The 14940-nt window shown below is 32.5% G+C and overlaps 1 protein-coding gene across 9 annotated transcripts in view; it reads right to left on the reverse strand.

Annotated features, from left to right (window-relative positions):
• The window catches only part of FBXW7 (F-box and WD repeat domain containing 7), a 263842-nt gene that overhangs the window by 93946 nt on the left and 154956 nt on the right, over window positions 1-14940 (reverse strand). For all 9 annotated transcript variants that reach the window (XM_007496236.3, XM_056802766.1, XM_056802769.1 and 6 more), the window contains one exon: window positions 8678-9319. In XM_007496236.3, the coding sequence (XP_007496298.2) occupies window positions 8678-9250 (573 nt within the window). In that variant the 5' untranslated portion in view covers window positions 9251-9319. The remainder of the gene's footprint in view (window positions 1-8677; window positions 9320-14940) is intronic.

Below are 14940 nucleotides of genomic sequence, written 5' to 3' on the forward strand. Positions count from 1 at the left end.
TGAATTTCACCTCTGAAATTTACTGTAAAAATAAATTAACTAACCTGTCATATCAATTTCATCATTTACATTACAAAATGGGGACAATGTTTGTATTATCTATTTGCAAGACTTTTACAAGGTTCAAATGAGAATATCTTTGTTTCACTACCTGGACCACTTTAAAGAATTTAGGCATCTATTTAACTGTACTAGCAACAATTGTTACCCTGTTAACATAAAGAGATTAGAATTCTACTTTATTGCTGATATAAATTAAACCACAAAGATGAATGGTCTATTGTGAATCTTGGTTAAATGAGACCACAGAAAATCAAATAGGGTCTCAAAATTTACGAGCATGATTTCATTTATTAGAATTTATATTACCAATTTAAATTCAAGATGATCTTGATCTAGAGCTAGATGATTATCCTACTTGGGTTTTCTCTAACCCCAAAATGTGTTAATGATGCACCTTGATCAAATTCAAAGAATTTATTTACCAAAGTTCATAATCAGAGTTGTGAAATTTAGTCATTCATTCAGGAAATAATCTAAGGAAATAACATCAAGGTATTAAGTCTGTGTAACAAAACAAAGGGAATAATAAGCTCATAACTAAAGTTTTTTACTTTGTCTGCTTCCTATTTCTTTCCCAGCTTCATTCTTGACTCTCCCTAAAGATGCCTCCGCTATTTACTGATTTCATGAACCAGGACACTATGTTTATGAAGAGTCTAGGTTACATATGTTCTCTCTTCTCCCCACTCTATTCTGAATCATCTGGATTCTACCTTGTACCACCTCCAACCCCATTTCCAGTTTCATCTCTGTGTTGATTTACACTTATTACCATATAAAATCCAGAGGACAGGGACCACTTTTTCCCCCTAGTATTTGTATTCTAAGCTCATTGTGTGTCAACAGTGCCTGATACACAATAAGTACTTAAATGTTCTCTATCAATTTATCTATCTATCCATAATATATCTAAATTTAGTATTTTTAAAAAGATGGAATCTTTCCTCAAACTTTCTTCTAAATTATTTTAATATGAAAACAAGAAAAAATGGAGAAATTGAGGAATCTATTATTTTAAAAATTTGCCAAGTAATGATTTTTCTCTAAATTATTTCTCAAAGAAAAAGGTATTATTTAAAGCTTCAATTATAACAGAAATCCTTAACCTGTGGATCATGAACTTTTAAAAACATTTTTATGATTATAATTCAATAAAACTAGTTTCCTTTGTAATTCTACATGTTTTATTTCATGTATTTAAAAATATTATTCTGAGAGACAATCAGACTTCTAAAGGGGTCTATGACATTTAAAAAGGGTTAAGAATCTCTGATCTAGACCCTGGACATTTTGAGACTTAGGGCAAGGATATAGCTTCCCATGTCATTCCAATTTGAAGAGCCAAAAGAAGCAAAGCAACCTAAAGACTAATGGAAGCCCAGACAAATCTCCAAGGGATATATGCATTTGCTCAAATAATTTTTAAGCACAAGAATTACCTTCCCTCTATGAAACGAAAAAAGTACTAAAATGATGTGATGTAATAAATAATATCTTTAAAAGAACACTGTACATGAAAAACGTCTCAAAATTTATTTTACAGAGTATCATAAAGAACAATATACAGCTAATAATAACTATTGCTTACCATATTTTATCTCACCAAACCCCAGGAATATGAGAAGACTTCCCCACAAACTAAGAGAAAAATTACCAGATGTGTCAGAGGTATGAGAAGAAAAATTTAGTTAAGGAAGATAACTTTACCAGGAAGAGACCATTATAAACCATTCACTGATACAGGATGTAGGACATTTATGTGTCCTGGATATCCATTGCAGCAGATGGTGGCACTCTTAACCTGCTTGGAATGGACCTTTTTGGGGGGTGCATTTATATTCCTACAGCCAAAAACAGTTAGACCCGAAACATATACATGGCTCAAAAATTTTTCTTTAAACATTATTTTTTTCAAAGCGGAGTAAAGCTAAATACAGGAGTTTCTTTAGTTCCCCATTGATAAACAGGGTCAAATGCACTATTCCAACATTGTTCCAGAAATGTTACATTAAAACTCCAAAAAAATTACATCAAAACACTAAAAGACAAGAAAAGGAAAGAGGATTTATCAAATACATTAGATAATTTTGAACACTAAATACAATATGCTGTACATTAATGCCCTCTAGTGTTTAACAATGAAAAAGATATTAATGATCTAATTGTTTCCAGCGCTAGAGCTAGAATCATATAATTCATAAAACAGGAAAGCAGGAAAGGAAGCTTTGAGATCATTCTAAAAATGCAGAAACTAGAGAAGTAAAAAATCAATAATGCAATGTAAAAGGTTGTTAGTGACATTCCTAAATTCTAATAACATTTTTACTACATTATATTTCATTCCTGATTTTTTAAAAAATCTATTCTTTTCTACCATCTCATACACCTAGAGTAGCAAGACATTTCAGGAAATAAAAGGCTATGCATACTTTTTTCACTGACAAAAGTATAAAAACCATCTTTATAACTAAAGAGTAACAGTGACAAGTTTTTCTCTAGAGTCATGTTTCCTTTTAAACTATCATCTCTTAATTTTAGTCATTTTCACCCATAAACCTTTTGTGGATTCTCCAACATTATATTGAAGATTTGAAGTTTGGCTTTAACAAGCACAATTTAAAAAGTTTACTTTTCTGACTTACAAAGTGTGCTGTACATACCAAAGGTAGGATTACAAAATAATTATTAGCATTAAGTTATCATAGTGCTTTCTCCATTATGAGTAACAAATATTAATTTTTATAACTAAGTAAATACTTAATATGTACAGTACAAGTAAAACAGTGTAAAATAAATTGTAAAATAAAACAATAGGAGTGCCTTGCTGAATTCATAGAATTTCAGATTTGAAAGGAAATCAGAAAATTTAGTGACACTTGTATCTGTACAAGAATCCTTTTTAAAATATATCTGATTAATGGCTATTGTAAACCTCAAAATTCCTTAGACTTATAAATGTTGGAAATTTCACCATTGGGATATTTCATACTTGGAAAATTTCTTACTGATAGTCTATTGGAATGGGAACCCCATTGGCATGGGAGGTTCCTTCTCTTCCCTTCTTAAGATTACTTTAGGACAGAAACCTTTTGCTGAACAATGGAAAGGACTTTGACCTATGCTTAAGCATAGAACAGGAATTTCTTTGAATCATGATTGATTTTAGAATTGATACAATGGAGATACTTGGAATAAATCTCCACCCTATTCAGTCCTAACAGGATTGAGTAAGGGCTGCAGCCTAGATCAAAGATTTAATCATTTGAAAATATGACCTTCAACAGACATGTGCAAAAGCCAGAAACCTCTGGGCGGTCCTGGGTTAAGCTAGAGCCTCCATTGGCACAGGGAAATTGATGAACAGTGATTGGTAGATGGGAGAACTGAGAGGAGGAACTTGGATGGTTTCCTTAAAGATAGGAGGGTCTGGAGACTTGAGGAGGGTGGAGTAGTTTGGTCGGGGTGATTGCGGTGGACTCGGAGAAGCTTGCGCTGAAGGAAGCTGAAGGTGGGGGCCTCTGAGACTGTTTCTCCATTTTGGTCACATGAGTGATAGGGACTGATCTCTTTTCTTTGCCCCAGCTATCTAAGGGCTTGGGCCTTTTGGCCCAGCCTAAACAGAAGGGGTATTTAAGCCCTATTCCCTTCTCTCCCTTTTTCTTTCTCTCTATCTCTAATTCCTTTCTTGCTCCTATTGTAATTAAACTCCAAAAAAGGCTGACGGCTGACTTGAGTTTTTCATTTAGGAATTACATAGCTGAATTCCTTGGCGACCTTAAATTAATATATATCAGTCTTTTAAAGTGATTCCCTTGTAACACTATGTAGCCTTTACTAGTAGTAGGACATTGCATAAAGTAAGTGTTCAATTGTTTGCTGAGTGAATAAAACAGTGGGATGAATAATACATGGCAAATGGACTTAGTCAATTATCTAGACTTCTATGGGCCTTCAAACCTTATAAAGTCTATTTGAACCTCTGACAATATTTTGTGATTAGTCTTCCATACAATAATACTCTTTGGAAAATAATTTGTAAATCTTTTAGCAGGAAGATAGCATCTATCTTGGGATTTTAAAAAATTCTATCTGTCCTTTTCAGTTCATATTTTCTCACAATTAACTTTTCTACTAGGACAGAGAGTAAAACTTAAATGGAATAAAGGATGTGTTTATATAATACTCATAACTATAAGAAAAAGGTTAATACGAAGTTTTGATTTTTCCTCTTTTACAAGGATAAACAAATTGATAAGAATATATAGTTCATTTTCATTCCTTCATATTCTCTTTATGAAGTCTTCTCTAAAAGTCTTCTCTAAACTTTAAAATTAAAAAAAACATTTTTTTTAAACCCTTACCTTCCATCTTGGAATTAATACTGTGTACCGGTTCCAAGGCAGAAGAGCGGTAAGAGCTAGGCAATGGGGTTAAGTGACTTGCCCAGGGTCACAAAGCTAGGAAGTATCCGAGGTCAGATTTGAACCTAGGACCCCCATCTCTAGGCCTGGCTCTCAATCCACTGAGCTACCTAGCTGCCCCCTAAACTTTAAATTTTAAATTGATTCACATATCCTATTACTTTGGAACCACAAATAATTACAAAAATCTTTTAATCATGGGCTGCTAAAGATAAACAAAAATATTTAAAGTTCTTCTCAAGAGAAAATAAAAGACCAAAACAAATGAAAATGTATCTATTACTTTTAATTGGTTGATTTATTCCAAGAGAATAAAGATAAATTTACCCAAGTCTTTTTCTGGACTGGACAATCATGCTTAAAAGGTCATTCTCAATTCTAGTAATTGTCAGAAAAGTCCCTGATTCTCAATTTATATTATATTTTTTGGTCAACAAGTTATTTAAAGAGAAAAAAAACAATAAAAACATTATTCTTGTCCTAAAGAACCTCAAAGTCTAATATTGGTTATTATATCTTTTACAGCAATGGAATTTTCAAGTGTGGTCTCAGAACCCATGGGAGCCCCCAAAATTCTTTCAAGTCAAAAGTACTTTTATAAGTAATACTAACACTTTAAATTTTTAATACAGCAAATGCTGATAGATATAATCCACAGAAACAAAAACTCTTTTGGCGGTGGGGAAACTCAATAATTTTTATAAGTATAAAGTAGTCCTGAGAATAAAAAGTTTAAGAACACCTTATAAGAATATCACAAAGTTTAGATACAGTTTAAAATTTAGTGACAAATTTAAGTTCAAAACTATAACACGCAATTAAAGAAAAATACATTCTTATTAAACACTGTATGAAAAATGAGAACTAGCAAATATAGATGAAAAGACATCAGGTCCTAGAAGCAGCAAAGTGGCCCAGACCGGCTAAAAGAACATTGAATCTGCCTTTAAATGCCATTTACCATTTGCTTGTATTTTAAGGGTTAGAAGTTAGGAAAGTTTCTTTTTTAAATATTAAAGAGAAGCTAACAGTGCAGATAGGTAGCACAGTGGATAGAAAGCCAGGCCTAAAGAGACAGGTTCTGTTCAAATTTGGCCTCAGGCACTTCCTAGCTGTGTGATACTGGACAAGTCACTAAATCCCAACTGCCTTACCACTCTTCTGCTGTGGAACTGATATTTAGTATTGATTTAAGATAGATGGCATGGGTTTAAAAAAATTCAAAAGCTCTCTAACTAGAGGGAGAAATTATAGGGGCAAAAGCATCCTGTCGTCTCTAATATTTTAAATGTTAAACCTCAGCTTTTCATTCAAGGTTCTCTTCTATACCACTATCTTCCCCAGAGTATGTTAAACCTTAGCTAAATGGAACTGCTTGCTTGTCAGAATACCTTCTGCTTTTCCACTTTCTTGCCTTTGCCCTCAGTTTCCTGTCAAAAAATAGTGTAAATTCCACTTGTTAGTCCTGCTCATGCTTCAAGGCACAATCTATGTGCCATTTCTTCCATATTTCCCTAATATCTCCGGACCATTATTTTCCCACCCTTATATTATTAGCTGTGTGACTGAGAGGAAGTCACTTGTCCTCTATCTGCCTCAGTTTCCTTAAGTGTAAAAGGAAGATATTATAACATCTTTCTCCCAGGGTTATTGAGATCAGATGAGATGATACTTTGCAAAAAACTTCAGATATCTTAGAGTACTATTTAAACCTCTATCCTTCTTTCCCTTTTCCCTCTCTCTCTCTCTCTCTCTCTCTCTCTCTCTCTCTCTCTCTCTCTCTCTCTCTCTCTCTCTCTCTCTCTCTCTCTCTTCCCCCCCCCCCAATACTTTCTTCTGTAAACCTTAAAATTTCTTAGACTTATGAATGTTGGAAATTTCCCCATTGGAAAATTTCATACTTGAAAAAATTTCCTACTGATAGTAAGAACTCTATTGGAATGTGAAACTCCTTGGCATGGGAGGATCCTTCTCCTCCCTAGTTAAGACTACTTTAGGACAGAAACCTTTTGCTAAACAATGGAAAGGGCTTTGACCTATGCTTAAACATAGAACAGGAAGTTCTTTGAGTCGTGATTGATTTTAGAATTGATACAATAGAGATACTTGGAATGACAGAACCAGGTCTTGGAACTTACAATCTCCACCCTACTCAGAGTAACAGGATTTAGGAAGGGCTGCAGCAAAGATCAAGATTTAATTATTTGAGAATATGACCTTCAACAGACATGTGCAATGGAAACAGACCTCTGGGCGGTCTTGGGTCAAGCTAGAGCCACCATTGGCACACTTCCTCCTGTTGTAATAAAACACCATAAAAATTTGGCAGCTGACTTGAGTGTTTCATTTAGCAATTACATAAGTGAATTCCTTGGCAATCTTAAATTAATATATAGCAGTCTTTTAAAATGATTTCAATATCACACTAGTTAAATGTACCAGTGCCCTAATTCATATTTCCTGTATTGTCTGACATCATTAGCAATATAACAAAGAACACAGTTTAGACAATGGAGAATGGAGGTTAGCACTGATTTGACTCAGTTCCAGTCAATGGAGCCAAAGTCTTGCAGCATTCTACCCTTAGTTCCAAACTCTGTGGCTGTGAGCGAACAGTATACCCAGGAAGTGTTGTGAGAATTAAATAAGTCCACTTCCCTGTTTGTTTCAATTTCATATACTTGCTTAATATAAGAGTTCAAGGTGATATAAGATACAAGAAACTTTGAATGCAAGCTTTTCAGGGATGGGGAGGATAGCCCAAAGGTAAGCATTGTCCATTACAATTTTATTAATAATTTACCATATAATTTCCTCTTTCCATGTAATTTCTCATTGTCTTCTATTCCTTTCATCTCTAAAATGAGAAGAATGGTGGTTGATAGTAAGAATTGTTTATCTGACTAGCAAGACCATTCATCCCAAACCAGTCACTAAAGTACTAGGTTAACATGGTTACTATATAAAGTAGAGCAAACCATGTGGCTATTGAATTGCCCTGCATTAGTTATAGGAGGGCCAAAGCCAGGTACAACCCTCCTACTATTAGAGAATAAGCAGGCGGCAGGAGATTTCTATAAATCAGAAAATGTACCTGATTTCAATTCCTTATTGGAGCTATGCTACATGTCAAGCAAAATGGCTTTGTGGTAACAGGTATGTGAGCAAACACTTTTTGGAGACTATGTCCATACTATCAAAAGGAATGAGAAAGTTCAATTAATTGTTGTATAAAAAACTTAAAAGTAAAATAGCTAAAACAAAGACACTAAAAACTCTATATTATGTGAATAGAAAGAAGACATAGCTCTCCCAAGAGTAAACAAAAATATGAGTAACATATTTCAAATATTTTTTAAAATTCTCATTTCATGCTGATACTTCAGACAAAGATTCTATTTGAAGTAACAACCTATTTATTTATGTCCTGGGAACTATATTCAAAAAGATAATTATGTAATGACTAAGTTGCTCTGGACTCACTAGAGCAATTTCTAAGTCAACCCAAAGAATATTATTTTTACATGTAATATCTGCTATATAACTGGTACTCTAAAAGAAAAAGGAAATTCTAAACGACTTACTTAGAAATATCACAGTTGACCTAAATTACTATTATCACTACATTATCACATCACTGAGATATAGACCACAAACCAACAGATAGTTTGTAGCATTTTTTTAAACCCTTTCCTTCTGTCTTAAGAGTCAATAGTGTGTATTGGCTCTAAGGCCGAAGAGTGTTATGGGCTAGGAAATGGAAGTTAAGTGACTTGCCCAGGGTCACGCAGTTGAGAAGTGCCTGAGGCCAGATTTGAACCTTGGACCTCCCATCTCTAAGCCTGGCTCTCAATCCACTGAGCTACGTAGTATTTTTCAAAAAGCAATGAATGGTTCAAATTCTTGATTTTCTAAGAAATCTTTTCAATTACTTTACATTCATCTGTAAGATGACTGCTACATTACCACTATTATTCTCTGACACTGGGCCTACTTTGTATGAATGTTAATGTTTTAGTTCAGAATTAGCAAATGACAACTGATTTGGTGGATAAATATGTAGATACCTTTGAGTTTTAGTCCTAGAACCTAGTTAATAAAATTTAAGATGATATATGTTATAAACCATAACAATGTAAGATGTGTTTTCCCTTCAGTTACCAAAAACACAGATTGAAAAATAATGTACTTACTTTTGATGTCTTTGTATAGAAAGGGGAGGAGAGTTGGTGAATAGGCAAGTCCATGATACTATTAGAATTTGTGACACTGTTACTGTTTGTGTGTTCATCTTCTCTGCTACTGTCATCAGACTGATCAAAATCATCACTCTCTTGGTCCATTTCCTCCTCTTCTTCATCCTCTTCATCTTGTTCACCAGCATGCTCCTCTTCATCCTCCTGTTCTTCTTGGATACCTGTGGATTCTTCATCTACTGAAATAAATCGATTATTATTTTCTTCTAATTGTCCTTGCTGGGAATCATTTTGGTCTCCATGTCTGGGTTCTGCACCAATAACTTCCCCATTCCTTGCAATGTGCTCCTCCTCCTGTCGTAATTGTTGCTGTTGCTGCTGTTGCTGCTGTTGCTGCTGCTGCTGCTGTTGCTGTTGCTGTTGCTGCTGCTGCTGCTGCTGCTGCTGCTGCTCCTCCTCCACAACTCGATTCATCTGATCCTCATCTACCTGGCTTGAGGAAGAATTACCTCTTAGAGAACTTCCAGTTCGTCTCCTCTTGCTGCCCACAGACAGCAGTTCCTGATTCATTTCCAAAAGCCAGCTTGCTACTTCTTGGACCTTGGCTAGACTATCTGAAGATGCAAAGGTTTTCACATTCTGATGGAGAGAAAGAAAAAAAAAGACAACAGAATGTCATATTTGTATGCTCATTTTTTTCTCATTCTTAAATCAAAAAGTTCTTGGTCATATCTTGAAAGGTTTGAAGGCAAGACTTGCTTGGAATCAACAAGGAAGTACATTCTCTAGATACCAGGGAATTTGAATAATAATTAATATTAAAATATGATATAAATATATGAATATTATAAATATAAAAGTATATATAATATAAATATAAATATAACAAGTTTAATAATAATAATAAATTGCTCAAGATTATCATTTCACATCTTTCAAATATACAACATAGTAAGTACTTTTTTCTATCCTCTCATAATTGCACTTACATGTGAAATTTTGCCTGGGTTACTTTAACAATAAAACATAGGACTCTTCTAACTCTAGCAATATAAAAAAGCAAAAATTAAAATTTAATAAGTATGAGAACATCATAGTTGAAAATATAAAACATGGGTATATCACCACATCTAAAGTAATCTGGTTTTAGTAACTTTTCCTGATGGCCAGACTAAAAATTATACACCTAACTGAGCCAAAGGAAAAATGCAAAAAATGATGTCCATAAAATAACATATCAATGATTGCTTTAGGCTTTGGTTCTCAATCTGCTATCATTAAACCTCTGTTGTACCACAGTATTAAGACCATCACAAAAATCTTCAGGAGGAAAACACATCCTCAATTTTGCCATCTGTCACCACTAGATGGTGATGCCAACCAATCTATAGTTTCCTGTACAATCTTTTAAGTGAATTTTAAATAAAGTAAAATTATCTTACACCATGCAGTCATCATAAGCTATCCTAACTGCTTCTTCTTCCTAATATGGCATTAGAATAATGGTCTAATTCTCAAACATATAAATAAGTAAAATTTACGAAATATAAAGTCATTCTTCAATTGATAAATGGTCAAAGGATATGAACTGGCAGTTTTCAGACGAAGAAATCAAGACCATTTATATGAAAAAATGCTCCAAACCACTAGTGATTAGAGAAATGCAAATTAAAACAACTTTGGGGTACTTCCTCAACCCTCTCATATTGGCTAAAATGACAGAAAAGGAAAATGAGAACTGTTGGAGGGGGTGTGGGAAAACTTGGACACTAATGTGATTTGATCCATCCATTCTGTAGGGTAATTTGGAACTATGTCCAGAAGGCTGTAAAAATTGTGCATAAGGTCTGTATTCCAAAGAGATTGGGGGTGGAGGAGGAGGAAGGACCTAATTCTTCAAAAATATTTATTGCAGCTCTTTTTGTAGTATCAAAAGAATGGAAAATTGTAGAGTTGTCCATCAACTGGAGAATGGCTGTGGTACAGTGATTATGATGGAATTTTATTGTACTATAAAAAATGACAATCAGGATGATTTTGGAAAAATCTGGAAAAACTTATATGAACTAATGCAAAACAAAGTGAGCAAAACCAAAAGAATATTGTACACAGCGACAGCAGTATTTTTTGATGAACAATTGTGAATGACCTATTTATTCTAAGCAATACAGTAATACAAGACAATATAAGAGACTCATGATGAAAAATACCATCTGCTCTCAGAGAAAGAACTGATGGTGTCTGAATGAAGACTGAAACATAATACATTTCACTTTCTTCTTCTTATTTCTTGTGAGATCTCTTCCACAAAATGACTAATACTGAAAAATATTTTCTGTGATTGAACATGTAAAATCTATATTAGATTGCTTACCATTTTTTGGAGTGGCAAAGGTTAAGAGGAACTAGAGAAGGGTAAGGAAGCAGAAAATTTAGAACTCAAAATTTTTAATGTTAATGTTAAAAAACTGTTTTACATGTAATTGGGGGAAAATAAAATATTGGCTTTTTAAAATGCCATTAGAACACCTTTAAAAGCCCTGTAGGAATGTTATACATATATAATGTGATATAATGATAATAGATCTATTTCTCTGTAATGTTTAGAGAATTATTTAATGTATTAAATGTAATATTAAATAAATAGCATTGAGATAATCATTTCTATTATTTCAAAATCCACTCATGAACAAATCCTGTAAATAGTAAATTCTATATTTTTAACATCACTTTATCAAATTTTTCTTTTTTTTAAGTTATCCAAGATCTTATTTCCAAAGCCAACAATATTGCTCTTTTAAAGATATCTGCTGATAATCGGGAGTAAAAATTTTAACATAATCCTGATAAAGGCAAATAACATTGAGAATTTTAACATAGTATTTCATCTACAGATTGGAAAGAGATAACCATTGGGATCTCCTTTTAAAACTATTAAGATTCCATGTCTTTTAATTATGCTACCATTAACATTCCATGCACTTCAAGAAACAAAATGCATTTTGAAGGGAAAATAAATTTTAAAATAAGTAAATTTATAGAACATTAAAAAAATTTTAAAAACATGTATACTTTGGCACAATATGGGAATAGTTTGCAAAAAACTTTTTTCTAGCTAAGAAAACTAAAAATCACAATGCTTTTTAACTTTTTCAAAGTTTAGTTACAGCCTAACAAATTGCTTACTGATTTCCACTCTACAGAGAACTATGATATATTTTTCTTTTTATAAAATAGAATAAATTTCATTACTAATAAGAACAAGGCAATATACAAGGTAGAATGTATGTTACAAAACAATTTATGTTTATATGTATATGTATGATACAAAAATAAATGGTTATATATGTATGTGTACAAACACATGCATATGTGGTACTATATATATGCTATTAAAATTCCAATTCTTTGAAATTCAAATAACATTTAAAAAAATCAGAAAGCATTTAGTTAACACGAACTTTTTTTAAAGACAATACGCTAGAGACTACAAATATAAAATTAAAGTAATTCCCCCATCTCAAGGAATTTACTTTGTTAAAGGGATACAAAGATTCAAAGAAAAATAAATACAAGATATTTACAAAATAAATAGGATGATGAGAGGAAAAGAAAGGATAAGATTGGAGACACCACAGTGCCAAATTTGATATATAAGAATACAAAAAAATCAAGATCAATAAGTACCAAAAAAAGGTACTTAATATCACTATATTCTGTAAATTTTTATGTAGCAGTTTCTTATTATTTGGAAACAATCCATTAACAGAATGTAAAATAATAGGTCAGGACAACCACAAATTCACAGGCATTATAGAATTTTATAGACATAAGAAATTTCAGGTAGGGACAATTTAGTCTAATCTCTTTTTTTTTTTAGAGTAAAAAAGAGTGCAAAAGAAATTAAATAAAATTATTTGCTTAAGGACATACAGTAATGTTATGTTTATTTCAATCTATTGCTCTTTCATTATCCTAATTTTTGGCAAATAACATAGGTAAAATATTTGAGTCAAATAAATACATGTACTTAAGTCACAACAAAACATCTATAACTGCCACTAGTAGAAATTAAGTTTAAATCAATATCTAGAAAAGTCTGAATATATGAAATTTGATAATTTATGGCAAACTGCCTAGCTTTGAAAATAGGTACTTATTTTCATGGTTGTTATATTAAGAAAAGCAGCTATTAAAAGTTTTTTGGGGAGGTTTTGAATATTATTAATAAAAATTTATTGTTTTCTTTTTTTGTCCATCTAAATCATAATTTGTATGTTTTTCTCCACTGTGCATATCATTTTATTGTGAATTCTTCTGATTTTGAATGAGTCCTGCATATATTGTAAAACATATTACTGCTTGGTCATGATTAAAAGCATTTAAAGATATCTGTTATGTTCTAGTAGTTAATGTTTTGTTTAGCATTTTGTATTTATATTTAATTAGGGAATGTATGTTAATTTTTCCAGGTAGTAAGGTCAATGACATACTTGCCTCACTAAAATACTGGAAAGTGTACACTTTTTCTCTATTGGGTGATCTATCTACATTTGTTCTTGGAAAATTCATCTATGAGCTACGTTGGTCAAGTATTTCAAATGGTTATTAACATGTGAATTGAAAATGTCCCTAAAATAAAAATTGACTCAAAAAATTATATTCTATAATGGCAAATTGTACAATACTATTGAGAACATCTATCTAATAATAAAAGTTAATACACTAGCATTTAACAACAAACCACATAACTCCATTATAATTTCAAAACTTAAACTATTAAAGTTAATCTGCACCAATGGACATAGAAGAAATCAGATATTAAAATTATACATAATCAACTACTCCATTTCATTAGTGATAAGAAAGATCATCCCAAGATGCCCCAAGGCACTAAACAATCTTGTAGGGAACTAGCCCACAGAGAAAGCTATGGTATTCTATTTCCCATCTAAGGCAGGGAAAGATTCAAAGCCTTAATCCACATGTAGGCAATAGGAAATGAAAGAAAAACATGTGGGCATTTTGATATTGTAATTTTCAGAGATGTTAATTCATATGAACTTTCTAGACTGATTCTTAAATATATACCCTCTACATATGTAAAAGAACAATCTCCTTTTTTCTAATTATTCAGGGGGATTTTAATGTATACAAAATAACTTTCATGTATGATTATAATACCAATCATCAAATGCAATTACTAGACTTAAAGTGCAATTAGTGTTAGAGGGGACCATGCTATAAATGAGAGAATGACAGTTGAGAGCACCTTGAGGAATGCTTACCAAGTCTGGAGATGAAAAGAGTGAGAAGGGAGAGGGCCCTAGCAACAGAGAATAAGGTGATAAGAGGATAGAAAGCCTTAAGCTGATTGATCCAAGGAAAATTTCAATAATAATTTGGTAAAATAATAATCATGTTTTCATTAAATTATGTTTATTGGGAGATGAATATAGTTTTTTGAGGAATATTTCCCAGAAGTCACTTATGTCTGGTGACTTCACTAGAGAATTAAACCAGAACATGTCATAATTAACAATTATGTAAAATTTAATTCACCACTAATTTCTCAATGTTTCATATTAATATTCTATACATAAAGACCTATGATAACATTTAAATCTAGAACTCTTCAAAGAGATTAAGTTTCTCCTCAATTGGATAAAAATTGAACTAATGACACAATTATATGGATTATTCTTGGGATAGTCTGGATGGACTTAGTAATTCATGTACTCTTTGTATATGTATATGTATATGTATATGTCAACAGACACATACATAGTTATATACACAGCCATACACATGGAAGCTGACACAGTAGACAAAGCATACAGAGCTCAAGGAGACCCAAGTTCAAATCAAGCCTCAGACATTTACTACCTCTGTGACATGGGCAAGTCATTAAACCACTGTTTTTCTTAGCTTCCTCATCTACAAAATAGGGATAATAGCACCTACCTCTCAGAGTTGTGAAAATCAAAAATTAAAATTTAAAGTGCTCAGCACAGTGCCTGGTATATAGTTAGCATGATATAAATGTAAGGTATTATTATCATAATACATATATTTGAAATCAACACCTCGGGCAGCCTTATAGCTAAGGGAAAGACTGTGTCAGGAACAGGTATTCAAACTGTTATTTTAAAAAAGCAATATGAAGTCTCAGGAGGTAGATAGTAGGAATCAGGATCAGGGAGGGAAAGAATAGTGGTCTGATCAGTTAGCAAGGTTCATGTCTAGCAGGTGATGACTAC

Source organism: Monodelphis domestica, chromosome 6, assembly GCF_027887165.1.
Source record: "Monodelphis domestica isolate mMonDom1 chromosome 6, mMonDom1.pri, whole genome shotgun sequence".
NCBI classification, from domain to species: domain Eukaryota; kingdom Metazoa; phylum Chordata; class Mammalia; order Didelphimorphia; family Didelphidae; genus Monodelphis; species Monodelphis domestica.